Source organism: Trichosurus vulpecula, chromosome 4 (genome assembly GCF_011100635.1).
Source record: "Trichosurus vulpecula isolate mTriVul1 chromosome 4, mTriVul1.pri, whole genome shotgun sequence".
Classification (NCBI taxonomy): domain Eukaryota; kingdom Metazoa; phylum Chordata; class Mammalia; order Diprotodontia; family Phalangeridae; genus Trichosurus; species Trichosurus vulpecula.
This window is the reverse complement of record NC_050576.1, coordinates 430,800,074-430,815,979: the sequence shown is the minus strand read 5'-3', so window position 1 is coordinate 430,815,979 and position 15,906 is coordinate 430,800,074. Positions and strand designations below refer to the sequence as shown.

At 47.1% G+C, this 15,906-nt stretch overlaps 1 protein-coding gene across 1 annotated transcript in view; it reads right to left on the bottom strand.

The window, feature by feature from the left end:
* Window positions 1–9,208: 9,208 nt before the first annotated feature.
* The window catches only part of CROCC2 (ciliary rootlet coiled-coil, rootletin family member 2), a 124,574-nt gene continuing 117,876 nt past the window's right edge, over window positions 9,209–15,906 (bottom strand). The window contains exons 31-32 of the mRNA XM_036757719.1: window positions 11,931–12,080; window positions 9,209–9,445 (exon numbers count right to left, since the gene is read on the bottom strand). Of these exons, the coding sequence (XP_036613614.1) occupies window positions 9,209–9,445; window positions 11,931–12,080 (387 nt within the window). The remainder of the gene's footprint in view (window positions 9,446–11,930; window positions 12,081–15,906) is intronic.

Here is a 15,906-nt window from a genome sequence, read left to right as displayed (position 1 = left end):
TGATCGGCCCTTGGAGGGAACACTCTTGGCAGCATCGAGATGATTTTGCTTGGGAAACGGCTCCAGATGAATGTGATGGTGGAGGAATAATACAATGGGGGAGAGTCCTTTTGGAATGGGAGCCTGACCAAGAGGGCTCCCAGCCCTTTGAGCTACAATGCAGGTTCTTCCTGGAGCAACCCCATGGAGAAGGTCCCCTCAACCTTGCCCCCACCACCCCCAGAGGGGCTGACCCACTGCCACCAATTAGCAAGTAAGCATGAGGGCCCCCAGGCCCAGCAGCATGTGACTGGAGGAACAAAGGCAGCAGATGGTGGGAGTGATCCAAGGCTGGGTCACCTGTATGATAGGGGACAAGTGACTGGAGAAGACAGTGTAGCGATGCCCACTAAGGGGTCAAGATAGGAAGAGAGTAGGTGCAGGGCTGATGAACCAAAGGGTGGAGGGGTTACAGGTCACAGTGAGGATGAAAAACAGGGTTTGGGGCTGAAGGGCAAAGGATGAATTGATATGATGTCAAGAAGACAGGAGATCCCCAGAGCACATGGACCTGGGGATGGAAGCCTTGTGCATGGTGGGAAGATCAAGGCTGGGGCCATGGTGGGGGTCGGGTAGAGGAGTAGGTCATGGGAAATGAGCAGGTTGAGGAAATGGGAGGGAGAATCAACCCGTGCCGAAGTCCCCTAATATGAGGGAAGAAGTTTGGGAGTTTGCCTTTCTTTGTTTCTAGAGCTTAGCACAGTGCCTGACACAGAGCAAGCACATTATAGATGCAGACTGGTCCCAATAAGAGTAAGCTTAATGTATGCATTTCCAAGGAAGAAGGAAGAAGACACCCTTTAAATTCTCCAGGAGACAAGGTGGCCAAGGTCAGCTCCTTCTCTGAGCAGTTTGGTTGGGGTGGGGGGGGAGAGACAGCACAAACTGTCAGCTTGGAGAGGATCCAGACAAGGGGAAGTCTCCAGCATGGAATGGGGAGGTGGGAAGACCATTTCCCCCTGCTTCCCAGTTCCACCTTCAACCAGCTCCTTGTGTCCCTCTGGACTGTATGTTCTTGGCGTTTGTTTGTGGCATGATCTGCCAGGATTTTGATGCCCTCTGGTCGGCACCAGGCTTAACGTTTCTTTGTAGTGAGAACCTTGGAGATGTGAAATCTTGTTATCAGGCTCTTTAGCCCCAGAGAACTGGGGAGATCTTCTGCTTCAGCCCATTCCCCCCAGATTCATGGGACCTTGCTTTTGTGGAGCACTTGGCTTTAGAGACTCCCTGCTCTCGTCTGCCCTGGCTTGAGATTGCTGGACACCAGGCCTGGTTTGGCATGGGCATACTGGAGGAAAGACGGGAGCTGGGAGTACATTCAGTCCCAGCCTCCTGGTGCTGAGTCAGACCTGATGGCCCTGCCTGGCCACCATGCCACATGCCGTGGGCATGTTCCAGTCAATGAATTACAGGGATTCAAAATTGGAGGGGTTCAGTGGGGATGGTGTGAAATGACTAGGACACGTTCCTTTCTCTTCCTGACTGGGAGGGTAGAAGGCTAAAAAAGGAGAAGGGAAGAGAATGGGGTGCAAGGGAGGTTGATGGCATGCACTGTATCTGTCTCTCTGTCTCCCTCTCTTTGTCTCTCTCCTCCTTTTCTGTCCTCTCTCTGTCTCATACATGCACACACACACACACACACACACACACCCTTCCTGGCAGGGAGGGGTCAAGGTCAAGTGAAGCTGGCTCATGTTCATGGGGAGGCCAGCTGGGCCACCTGGCTTGGATTTGACTTCCTCCTCCCCTGGAGCTAATTAGACCAATCCCTGAGCACCCCTGCTTTGATCCCTAACCCAGGTGGGACAGGAGCAGCCTGGAGCAGTCTCTCAGCTTGGGGCCTAAGCAGCCCCTCCCGGAATGCTCATGGCCCTAGCACATGGGTCCTCGTAGGCACAGGGCTGTGGACTGACAGACAAGATCCCAGGATCCCAGATCCGGAGCTGGAGCTAGCCCAGGCCCCACATTTTACAGAAGAGAGCGCTGGGTCTCGGAGAGAGGGAGTGATTTCTTTTTGCTAGAATCATAGATGTAAAACTCAAAGGGGCCCCAGAAACCATCTATACCAGTCACTTCATTTTACCCAGATGGGAACTGAGGTTTAAGGAGTTTAAGTGACTCGCCCAAAGGTCAAATGGTCTGAAGAGTCAGGGGGAGGATCTGAACCCAGGTCCTCTCTTTCGTGCTGCTGGGGCTGGTGACCACCTTAGGTTGGCACAGAAGGCCATTCTTGGATTAGAACTTGGTCAGATCCAGAGCTTGGCATGCTAGAGAGGTGAGTCTCAAATTTCGAGGCAGAGGACCTGGCTCTACCATTTACAATTGGGTGACCCTTGGCACATCACCCACTGAGCCTCAGTTTCCTCATCTGTAAAACAAAAGGGTGGGACCTGATGACCTCCAAGCTTCCTTTGATGAACCACGTTTGAGGGTGTCGAGGTGGTGGGAAGAGAGAGATTCTGAGGCAGGGTCCAGGAAACCTTAGGCCACCACAAGGAGCGAAGGAGGCGTGGTTTACTGGAAGAGCCAGGAAGACCTGCATCAAGCCTCTCTGATACCTCCCAGCACTTCTCTGAGCCTCAGATTCCTCACCTGTGAAATGGAGATCATCATACCTGCAGAGGCTTGTTGGGAAGTTTGAGACCATTGATGTGGAGCAACATAATTATCAGCATCAACACTCTGCAGAAACATTATTATTTTAGCCTTTTTTCTGTTGGGAAACTCAGCAGTGTGGGCCTGTCCAGAACTGAGCTGCAGGTTCTCCTTCCTTGAAGGCTCTTCTCATGCCCCCATCTCCTGCCCCTCCAAGCTTCCCTGGAGTCCACCAAGTCCCAGCTAAAATCCCACTCCTGCAGGAAGCCTTTCATCTGCTACTTATCTCCAGCTTGTACTGGCTGCATTTTGTTTGTACCTAGTTGTCTCCCCCCTTAGACTGTGGGATCCTACAGAACAGGGACTGTCTCTGCCTTTTGTTGTGTCTCTGGTGCCTGGCACCCAGTAGGTGCTTGATAAGTGCTCAGTGACCTGACCTGCCTTCTTTATTTGGCAAAATAATCAACAAGAAACACAGGAGATTCTTTTCAGGGTGAAAGTTGGCCAGGTTGAGCCCCTGTCCTTCTAGATGGTTCCATTCATTTTGGACACATCTGCTCCTATCATTCCCTGGGCTGCCTGATGTTTTTTGTGTGGGGCCATGATCACTTCCTCAGTCATCTTGAGGACCTTGTTCTACCCTGCCACCATAGTGTGGGTCCTCATGATCTCCGGTGTGTACTACAGTGACAACCACCAGACTGAGTTTCCTCATTGCCACAGTCTGGGTCCTTATGATCTCCAGTGTGACTACAGTCACAACATCAGACTGAGTCTCCTTCTGATCACCACAGTCTGGGTCCTTATGATCTCTGGTGTGCACTACAGAGACAACCACCAGACTGAGTCTCCTCATCGCCACAGTCTGGGTCCTCATGATCTCTGGTGTGCACTACAGTGACAACCACCAGACTGAGTCTCCTCATCACCACAATCTGGGTCCTCATGATCTCTGGTGTGCACTACAGAGACAACCACCAGACTGAGTCTCCTCATCTCCACAGTCTGGGTCCTCATGATCTCTGGTGTGTACTACAGAGACAACCACCAGACTGAGTCTCCTCATCGCCACAGTCTGGGTCCTCATGATCTCTGGTGTGCACTACAGAGACAACCACCAGACTGAGTCTCCTCATCACCACAGTCTGGGTTCTCATGATCTCAGTGTGACTACAGTGACGACATCAGACTGAGTCTCCTTCTGATCACCACAGTCTGGGTCCTCATGATCTCAGTGTGTACTACAGTGACAACTGCCAGACTGAGTCTCCTCATCGCCACAGTCTGGGTCCTCATGATCTCTGGTGTGTACTACAGTGACAAACACCCAACTGAGTCTCCTCATCACCACAATCTGGGTCCTCATGATCTCAGTGTGTACTAGAGTGACAGTACCAGACTGAGTCTCCTTCTGATCGCCACAGTCTGGGTCCTCATGATCTCAGTGTGTACTACAGAGACAACCACCAGACTGAGTCTCCTTCTGATCACCACAGTCTGGGTCCTCATGATCTCTGGTGTGCACTACAGAGACAACCACCAGACTGAGTCTCCTTCTGATCACCACAGTCTGGGTCCTCATGATCTCAGTGTGTACTACAGTGACAACTGCCAGACTGAGTCTCCTCATCGCCAAAGTCTGGGTCCTCATGATCTCTGGTGTGTACTACAGAGACAACCACCAGACTGAGTCTCCTTCTGATCACCACGGTCTGGGTCCTCATGATCTCTGGTGTGTACTACAGAGACAACCACCAGACTGAGTCTCCTTCTGATCACCACAGTCTGGGTCCTCATGATCTCAGTGTGTACTACAGAGACAACCACCAGACTGAGTCTCCTTCTGATCGCCACAGTCTGGGTCCTCATGATCTCTGGTGTGCACTACAGAGACAACCACCAGACTGAGTCTCCTTCTGATCACCACGGTCTGGGTCCTCATGATCTCTGGTGTGTACTACAGAGACAACCACCAGACTGAGTCTCCTTCTGATCACCACAGTCTGGGTCCTCATGATCTCAGTGTGTACTACAGAGACAACCACCAGACTGAGTCTCCTTCTGATCACCACGGTCTGGGTCCTCATGATCTCTGGTGTGTACTACAGAGACAACCACCAGACTGAGTCTCCTTCTGATCACCACAGTCTGGGTCCTCATGATCTCAGTGTGTACTACAGAGACAACCACCAGACTGAGTCTCCTTCTGATCACCACAGTCTGGGTCCTCATGATCTCTGGTGTGCACTACAGAGACAACCACCAGACTGAGTCTCCTTCTGATCACCACAGTCTGGGTCCTCATGATCTCAGTGTGTACTACAGTGACAACCGCCAGACTGAGTCTCCTCATCGCCAAAGTCTGGGTCCTCATGATCTCTGGTGTGTACTACAGAGACAACCACCAGACTGAGTCTCCTTCTGATCACCACGGTCTGGGTCCTCATGATCTCTGGTGTGCACTACAGAGACAACCACCAGACTGAGTCTCCTCATCGCCACAGTCTGGGTCCTCATGATCTCAGTGTGACTACAGTGACAACATCAGACTGAGTCTCCTTCTGATCACCACAGTCTGGGTCATTGTCATCCCTTGTGTGTGCTACAGTAATAATGCCTCAACGGAATCCCCATCTCACCACCATAGCTGAGTCCTCATCATCTCCAGTGTGCACTACAGCAATACTCACCCAACTGAGTCCCCACTTCATCCACCTTGCCATTAACCTTCACCAGATTCATCTCCCTACTGCAGACTGTTGCTGATTTTCTCAAAAATAGTCTGACTTCAAAGTGCCCATAGAAGAAGTTCCCAACCTTTGCCAGTCCTTGAACCCCTTGGATGTCAGTAAACTTTCCCTGTATTTCCTATTCAGTATGAAAGGACATAAATTCCAGAGTTCACCATGCCCATGTACAGAAGCAATAGAGAGATTAATTAATTTCCACAGGATAGGATAGTTATTTATCAAATATTCCCCATTCCACTGGACAAGTTTCTTCTATCTCCTGGGGTACACATACCCTCCCCTATTAGAGGAAGTTCACACCTACCCTACATTTAAGACCCTCCATAATGTGGCCTCAGTCTAGTTTTTTTTTTCAGGCTGACTGCCTAAAACTCCACCCCTGTATAATCATGTGAGATGATGTATGTAAAGTGCTTTGTAAATCTTAAAATTCCATATGAACATCCTCTCTGGGCCTTGTTTTCCTCAACTATAAAAAGATGGGATTGGATTTGATGACCTTGAAGGTGCCTTCTAGTGCTAAAATCTCAGATGGTATGATCGTGTCCATGTTGACTTCTCAGACCACTTAGAACTCAGATTTGGGTGGATCTGAGGCCATGTAGATCAGTCAATAACTGAGGTGATCATGCCTCCCACCGCATTCCATTGGTACCTCTCACAATGGCACACAAAGGAAGCCAATTATATTGAAATATGGTTATCTAAATACATATTTTAAAAAATCCAAATTTAAAAAATTCTTGGCTCTGCATTAAGAACCCTTGCCTCAGAGGGATAGTGTAGTTATTTGGGTATGAATCTTAATCTCTGACTATATAATAAACACTTGGAATCATGGTTCTTTGCTATATTTCTCCCTGCATCCTTCATAGTATGGTGCCCAGCACAGAGCCAAGGGGCTCAGTAAGTATCTGCTCATTCATTCAGTGGCAATATGAAAGATGGCTCCAAGTTGGGAACTGATCCAACCCTTCTGGAAAGCAATTTGGAACTATGCCCAAAGGGCTATGAAACTGTGCATACCCTTTGACCTAGCAATACCACCTCTAGGGCTGTATCCCAGAGAGATCATAAAAATGGGAAAAGAAGCCACATGTACAAAAATATTTATAGCAGCTCTCTTTGTGTGGGAAAGGATTGGAAATCGAGGGGATGCCCATCAATTGGGGAATGGCGGAACAAGTCGTGGTATATGAATGTAATGGAATACTATTGTTCCATAAGGAATGATGAGCAGGCAGACTTCAGAAAAACCTGGGAAGACTTGCATGAACTGATGTGGAGTGAAGTGAGCAGAACCAAGAGAACACTGTACACAGTAACAACCACATTGACTAACTTTGATAGACTTGGCTCTTCTCAGCAATGCAAAGATCTAAGACGACTCCAAAAGACTCATGATGGAAAATGCAACCCACATCCACAGAAAGAACTCTGGAGGCTGAATGCAGAGCGAAGCAGACTATTTGCTCTCTCTCTTTTTTGTTTGCTTCTTCATTCTTGTGGTTCCTCCCTTTGGTTCTAATTCTTCTTTACAACATGACTAATGTGAAAATGTGTTCCGTATGAATGGATATGTAGATCCTGTATCAGATGGCATGCCATCTTGGGGATGGGGGAGGGGAAGGAAGTGGAGAACATTTAGAACTCACAATCCTATGGAAGTGAATGTTGAAAACAAAAACTAATTAATTAATAAAAAATAAATAAAAAATTGAAAAGAAAGATTACTCCAAGTCACCAATAATACAGGAAATGCTGATGGAAACAAATCTGAGGTGCCACCTCACACCCAGAAAATCGGCAAAGAGGATGAAAAAAAGCTCACTGTCTATGTTGTAGGGGCTTTGGGAAGACAAACCATTAATGCTGCGTTAGTGCTGATCCAAATTGTTCTGACAAGTTTGTAAAACAAGGAAAATAATTAATTGAGAAAAATCACTAAACTAGGAATATCCTTGACCTAATGATCCTGCTTCTAGGAGAGCCACGACCCAGAGGGCCTGTGTATGACTTGGTGGTTACTGCAGCAGTTTTCTTGTTCTTTTATTTTTGTGGTAGAGCCTGCTGATTGGTGAATGGTTAAACAGCTTGTGGGACAACAGGAATGTAATGGGCTGTTTCCATGCCATGAGATGGAGAGAAGAATGGGAAGACTTGTATGAAGTGATACAGTGAAGAGAAAGGGGAACAGAAGAATAACGTATGCACTGACTGCTTTGAGGTGAATACTGAAAAGTCATTGAATTCTTGGGTACGTATCACCTTCCTCCGTAGACTATAAGCTCCCTGAAGTCAGAACCACTACAGCCATTTCACCCCCAGCACTGAGCGTAGGACCTGGCACACAACAGGCATGCAAATGTTTTTTGATTGACAGACTGATAGGAAGCTTTTCCTTACACCAAAACTACTCACTGTGACTAATTTTGCCCCCCAGGGCCAAGCAAAACAAGTCTAGACCCTTGATAGTTCTTGGAACACTTGAAAACAAACTTTTGCATTCTCTCTCTCTCTCTTCTTTCTTCCAGGCTAAATTCCTTGATTCAGTGCCACAAAATCACAGAATTTCATAACTGGAAGGGACTTGGGCAGGCATGGAGTCCAACCAGACACCGAAGGAATCCACCCTGATGAGGGTCATTCGGCCTCTGCCAGTGAGAGGGTGCCTATTCTGCTAGTTTTCCCTGAATTTAGCCTAAAGTTGCCTCTTTGAGATGCACTACTCCTGGTTTTGCCCTCTGGCACCCAACAGAATATATAGTTAATCTTTTTTTCCTTTTCTTTTCCCCACATGACAGATAGCCCTTTAAATACTTAAAGCTACTTGGTTCCCTCCTAGTCTTCTCCAGGCTAAATGCTGTTCCCAGTTCCTTCCTATGCCCTGGGCTCAAGGTCCTTCACTAAACTTCACTAAGCCTTTCTCTAGACACTCCCCAGCTTACTGGAGTCATTTAAAACTCTGCTGCCCAGAAATGGACACAATACTCCGGCTGGCATCTGACCAGGGCAGAGGGACTTATCTGTCCTTGGTCCTGGAGGTGAGAATCCCACCTGTAACATTGCCACCTGTGTAACTAAACTCCTCTCTGGGTCTTAGCTGCCTCTTCTGTATGGTGAGAGGGTTCAAGGAGGTCTCTTCTGGTTAGAAGGTGATGACCCCATGATCCTTCTCACTGCTGCCCAAGATCAGATGAACTTTTGTGGCTGCCCCAACACACAGAGCTGTTGAAATCCCAGATCCTACCCAAATATCTGAACACCTGCCTTGCCTCCTTCAGAATCCTCACTCTTGGGAAGGTGCTGAAGTAAGACGTCTTCACAGAATGCCGAATTGCAAAGATAGATTTTATAGCACATTTGACAGATAGTGTCTTGCATGAGCCTCACAACAACCCTGTGAGGTAGGTGCCACAGGTATTATGTCCACTCGAGGGCTGAGGAAACTGAGGTCAAATGGTTTGCCCAGGACCACACAGCTGGAGGGATCAGGCAGAATTGGAACTTGGGTCTTCCTGACTCCAAGCCATCTGCTTTTTCTACAATTCCACACTATGACACCCTTCTCTCTAAAGAGAAAGGATATATCAGGAGCCAGAAAATCTGGCTTCTCTGAGCCTCAGTTTTCTCATTTGTAAAATGCAGACAATGCCTTCTTCCTGAGGAGGCTGTAAACTTCAGTCCCGTAAGTAAAAGCTACTGGAGTGCCGCGGGCCCTCGACGGCCACACTGGCACTGGATGGCCACCCTGCCGTGGCTCCATCCTGTGCTCCTCGGCAGCCTGGCCACGGAATTGCTTGGGCTCCCACCTAGATCTTGTCTTATAGGTGCCTTTCAGTCTCTGCTTTCCTCGATACCTTACAGAGGGTTCTCTTCAGAGCACAGTTGTCCTTCTCCAGCTGGACAGCAGACCGCTCCATCTCCTTGTGTTCCCTCTCTAGACGGCTCAGAGCTCTCTGCAGGCTGGAGATGTTCTCCTGCAGGGCATGATTCTCCCTCTGGAGCTTCTGGGCGGAGGCTGAGGCCTCTTCCTTACTTTGTCTCTGTCTGTGCACCATCTGGGGCAGAGAAGAGAGAAATGCCAGCATGGACTCTCTTAGAAGGACCCATCCCATCAGCCTCTCCTGGGAGACCAGGGATGAGTCATCTTCACCTTATTTTTATACCCAGAACTTAGGACAGGTGCTGGCACACAGTAGGTGCCTAATAAATGCTTGTTGCTGTTGATGATGATATCAATAATATTCTTTTGGGCCTCCTCAGTTTTCTGTAAAATGCAGTGGTTGGAGGGGATGGCCTGTAAGATCCTCCAGCTCCAAGTCTATGATCTTAGGCAGTCAGTGAGAAAGTCGTAGGGATTTTGGGTTGGTTGTTTTTTGACCCTGTGAGGGACATGTTGCAATTTCCCCCATTTTACAGATGAGGAAACTGAGGCTCAAAGACTGAAAGTGACTCGCCTGAGGTTACACAGCTAATGAGGGTCTAAGGCAGGATTTGAACCCACTTCTTCCTGATTTCACATGCAGTATTCGATTGACCATTCTACCATGCTGTGTCCTGGGATCCCCAGGCTCTGCAAGCCTGGACCCTTCATAAACCTGGCCCCTGATGGCTTTCCCAGCCCTCTCCTGTCCTCTGCAATCCAGGGACACCAGCCTCTGGGCTCTTCCTTGAACAGGACCGTCCACCTCCCAACTCGGACATCCTCTTTGGCCCTCTCATGCCTGGAGCTCTCTTTCTCCTCCTCCCAGCTTCCCCGGCTCCCTGCAAGTCCCACCTTTGCAAGAGGCCTTGCCCCATCCTCCCCTGACAACATCTCCATTTTATTCTATCTCTATCATAACCAGCTGCTTGTACCTTATCTCCCTCATGAGCTGGGAGCTCCCTGACGAAAGGGACTGTTTTTGTCTTTCCTAGAGTCCCCAGTGCTTAGCCCAATCTGCGGCCCACAGTGGGCACTTAAAAAATGAATGAATGATGGGGTCCATCCTTGGGATTCCTGCCCATGACCTCCCATGAATTACACCTGCCAGATCTCCCCAGTCTTCTGGAGGGACACCCACATACATGTGTTTTGTTGTGGTTGCTGAGTCATTTTCAGTTAGATCTGACTCTCTGTGACCCTGTTTGGAGTTTTCTTGGCAGAGATACTGGAGTGGTTTTCCCTTTCCTTCTCTAGCTCATTTTATAGATGAGGAAATCGAGGCAAACAGGGTGAAGTGACTTGCCCAGGGTCACACAGCTAGGAAGTGTCTGAGGCTAGATTTGAAAAAAAGATCTTTCTGATTCCAGGCCTGGCCCTAACCACTGCACCACCCAGCTGATAGTGTATTAACTTGTTAGTCATTGGGCAAAGTTGTCATGCTTGGAGTAGCAACAGTTAAATTAGTGTTTATTGATAACCTAAAAATATATATGAGTTATAGGATAAGATTTAGAGCTGAAAAGGATCTTCGATGCTCACAAATCCAAGCTTCCTCATATTACAGATTGGAAAACTGAGGCATAAAGAGCTTATATGATTTGCCCTGGGTCTCACAGCAAAGACATATCTGAAGCAGGAATAAAACTCAGGTCTTTCTGACTTTACATTCACCACCCTATTCATTACATCAAAGCTCCTGCCCATGGGTTCTAGCTAATGTTCTAGAGCTCTTCTTCCTGGGTAGCACTTCTGTCCACCTGCTATGTCTCCATCATCCGAGAGGCCATTGAGGGCAGTCTCTGAATTTTATGGCTCAGGGAAGGTGGCTGATTTACTCAAAGTCACGCTCAGTAGCAAAGGCTGGACTTCCTTTCCTCTGCACAGAACATGACATGAGCCACCATCTTTTCCAGGGATTTGTGGCCTTGATGATTTTTTTTTGGCACTTACCATACAAAGACTTTCACTTGTAATACCTTGTAGCCCCTTTTAACTCACTGTGACCTGCTCCCCCAGAACACAGGCAATTCAGGTTCTTCTGAGATAATGGTGCTCCGTGACACTCAAACATGCCTTATCACAGAACTTGGCATCATATTTGACAAAAATGAATATTGCAATGCTAGCTGTGATTCCTGATTTAGGTCAGTATTCTTTGGGGATTAGGACTTATATCCTTGTGTGTATGCCTGAGATCTTCAGGAAATGATGCAACCAAAACGAAGGGTTTGTGGAGGTCTCTAGTGGAGTGCCTCAGGGATCCCATACTAGTCACCGTTCCTGTCAGTATTTTGGATGAAAGGAGAGTTGACAAGTTCATCACATTTGCAGATGACACAAGGCTGGGAGGGACAGCCAATACCATAGGTGGTGGTCAGAATGCGAAGGGATTTCATTGGGCTAGAATCCCACTGGGCCACAGTGAGCACGATGAAATTCAACAGAGGATAAATACAGCTGACATGATGCTCGAAGGGAAAAGCAGGGTCTCCTTTCCCCTTTCCCTCTTTCCCTTTTCTCTCCTTCTGCCCACTCCATTGCTTTCCCTCTCCCCCTATGCCCTTTTCCTGTGTTGGTCCCCTTTGGCCCCATCTTCCTTCTTCTTCTCCCCTCCTTACCTCCTGAAGATGCTCCAGCTGTCCTTCCAGGTCCTGGCACCTCATCTCCATCTGGGCCAGCTGGCTCTCCAGGTGCTTCCCTCGTTCTGCCAGGCTATGGCTGTGTCTCTTGCTGTCACACAGAGCTTGGCGGGCAGAGTCCAGATGTTCCTACAGAGGAAATCAATGTAAACGCCGTGATTGTACTTCAGCTTACAACAAATCTGGCTCTTGGGAACATGGGAAGATATTATGGTGTGGAGATGGTGATTTCTCTTTGCCCTCAAACCCCAGATCTCCAGGGGTTAGCATGCCAGGTGGCTTAGTGAATAGAATGCTAGGTTCAAGTCCAGCTCTAACCCTGTCTCAGACACTTAGTATTTGAGGAGACAAGTTGACAAATATTTTTCAGGCATTTTCAGTGTGCCAAGCACTGTGCTAAGTGCTGGGTATACCATGCCCTCTCGGACCTCACCGTCTGATCTTTTAAACTCTCTTGGCCTCTGTTTCCTCATCTTTAAATGAGGGAGGTTGACTCTATCCCATAAAAGTCCTGTCCAGTTCAGAATGTATGATCTTTTTTGCAAGATTCCCTGGCACAAGATGAATGTCTTTAGAAATGGCATCATGATGAAGGGGATGGTGTCAGAGAAACCTGGGAAGAGTTGTATGAACTGATGCAGAATGAAGTGAGCAGAACCAGGAGGACAATTTCTACCAGGACACCGATATCGTAAAGATAAACAACTTTGAAAGACTTGGGAACTCTGAGGAACACAATTAACAATCACAATTCCAGAGGGCTTGTGATGGAACATGCCACCCACCCACCAATAGAGAGCAATGGACTCAGAGGAAGATAGAGATGTATATTTTTTGGACATGGCCAATGTGGGGATTAGTTTTGCAACAAGGACTTTGTTTTTCTTGTTTTCTCAATGGGGGTGAGAGTGGGGAGGTGGGAGGGACAGAAGGTGAAGCTTCATTTGAAAATAAAATAAAATTTAATATAAAAAAGTGATGGAATAATGACTTCTAAATATTGGTGCCCAATGTACCGGAATCTTAATGCTGACCTTTGAATGATCCCAATGTCCCGGCAGGGGGAGAGGGTGGGAATATGCGACAAGTCAAAGATCAGTTCATTAAGAAGTTTTATGATATAATGATTTGCCCAATTTTGGGGAAACCATGGATTGGGCTGGAAATATCATCTAATTAAGGTCTTCAGAATAGGTATTACATTACGTACAGGGGAGGCACGGGGGTTATGGGCACACACATGCAGTTAGGCAAAATGGGCTAACATTGGCATTTGGGGCATCCTCTTTAAGATCAAGATTTGAAATATGAATAGAAATTTGTATCTCTGGCCGGTGGTTGTCTAGTCCTGGTTGGAGGCCCTAGGTGAAAGGTCCCTGAGGACAGAGGGAAAAGCAGGGTCTCCTTTCCCCTTTCCCTCTTTCCCTTTTCTCTCCTTCTGCCCTCCTTAGCTCTTAGCACGGTGCCTGGCACACAGTAGGTGCTAAATCAATGCTTCCTGGTGAGCTGAGTGACTATATAGATGATTATATATGTATGATACTAGCATGTATATAGTACTTTCAGATTTGCAAAGCAGCATACACATGTAATCTTACTTGAACCTCATAAGAATCCTGGGAAGCATTGCTATATATATGAAAGCATTTCTTATATTTCTGGACACTAATAACAGGGCGTCCAAACTTTTTGGATAATGTGCCCCTACAAGTAAAAAGAAATTTGGCTGTTTACCCCCAATATTGTCTAGTGGTTTTATGATCAAACATTATTTCATCTTTATCTCATCCTTTTCTAATGACTATTTTCTATATATTTTATAATATTTTGAATATAATAATTAATAACAATAATCTGCATTCCTATGGTACTTTAAGTTTTGCGAAACCCTTTTCTTGAGTTTTCTCATTTGTTCCTCACAACAACCCTGGGAGGCATTGGTGTGAGAGTCCTGATAATGAGTGTTTGAATGAAGGAATGAGTGAAAAACATGCTTACTATGTGCTAAGGTCTTCACTAAGCATTGGGGAGACAGTTTCTGTCATTCTAGAGAAGATGATAACATGCATGAAAAGAATCTACTAAGTGCCTACCATGTGGCGGACAATGAAAAAGAAGCAGAAGAGATGTGAGTTGTCAAGGAGCAAGTGTACTGGGATTTGACATGCATGTTCTTTATGTATGTGCCCATCTGTATACATGCTCTGGCCACACATGCTTCTACATAAGTACTGTTCACATCTATTCCTTAAACACATATGCTCCCTACATGTGTACCTCTCCCATGTGATATCTGGGTCCTCTCTTATCATTGATGGTGCATCTATTTGTAGAAGAGATTGACACAGGTTCACAGAGGAAACATTCTATAGGCACTTCTCTTATTACACCTTTTCATTAAATACCTTTTTTTGAATTACTTGTCCTCTGACTAATCAGTAAAAGTAAACATATTGGTGGGAGCTCTTGGACTATGTATTTGAGTGGTTGCAGACCTATAGGATATCTTAAATCTAAGGTAGCATTTCTGGGGTTCTCATATAACGGGAGGTGTCCCAGGTACTGCGTTTAAAAGTTATGAAACCAGTTATTTACTTAGTGACATAGGGAATTGTTTTAGAAAGAGCCATCTGTGCGCACTCCTATAGTTGACTTAGTAGAAATGAGAAGACATTGAATGCCATCACATCTCCTGCCTGACCTTCTTAAACAGGCTATTGCCTGAAAAGTAGGAAATGGATGAACATACAGACATTGACTTTGATTATCACCAGATAATCAGAGAAGGGTAATTGACATTTTGAAAAAATGACCACAACAAGAGGTCCCAAGGAGTGCAGAAGCTGCGCTGGCCAGCAAATCCTTGTACTCACCAGGCAGAGCCCAGCTGCCGAGGCAACATCAGCTTAAACTATCTCCTTTTCTCAGAGCAGGATAGACCAAGAGGGGGAAAGATTACAAATCATCCTTCATCACAGAATGATGGAGAACCAGCGTGGGAATGAGTTTCCAGAAGAGTAGGCATTAGAATGTAGAATGGTCCCAGGCTTGCCACTAACTAGAAGTGGACCTAAGTCGGTTTCCTTCTCTGAACCTCAGTCTCCATATCAGAAATATGCGGGAGCTGGATTAGATGGCCTCTTGTGTCTCTCCAGACGTTATCATGGAGGGATTGTCTGCACTCTCTGGTGATAACTCTCAAGATGAGACAGAGGGAGATGGAGGCCGCTATGGTGGTGGTGATGGGGTGTGTGCTCATTGTCCCTCTCTTCAGTCTTTTCTCTTGGCCCCTTCCTCCTCTTCCTCCTCTGGTTGGGGCAGGGTGGGGTTAGAAGGCTAGGGGTGGGGGAGGGCAGGGCATCAAGATTTAAGGAAGAGATGAAGTGATTTGGAGAAATTGGATGAGGCTAGTCTGAAGGGGGAAGCTGGTTGATTTGGAGAAAACTGAGGTCACGACTTTGGCACAGGGTCTGCTCACACAAACCTGGCACGTATAATCTTTCATACCCTGGAGGGCAATTAAGTCAATCCACACCATTCTCTGTCCTCAACTAAGTAACACCAGGTGCTCTGGGCTTTCGGCTGAAGGCAGCAAACGTTTATTGCCGAGAGTGTGGGATCGTAGCTCGTCCTTCTTTGGCACCCTCTTAAGGAAGGCGGGGGGGGGGGGTGCGATGCAATGAGCTCTTTCCGGGCCGTGGGAGTCCTTGGCTCCTATTGCCATTTGCTGACTATTGGGAGCGTGAGTGAGTCATGTGACTTTTTGAGGTCGAGGTTATCTCATTTAGAAAATAGATCCCTTGAGAAGCAAAGTGACACGGATGAGCGATGGCTGGCCTTGGAGCCAGGAACACTTGGGTTCAAGGCTTGTCTCTGATACATCATAATGACAGATTACATTTAGAGCCCAGGGAAGAAATAGTGCTGGCCTCGGAGGGGAGCAGGCTCCGATATC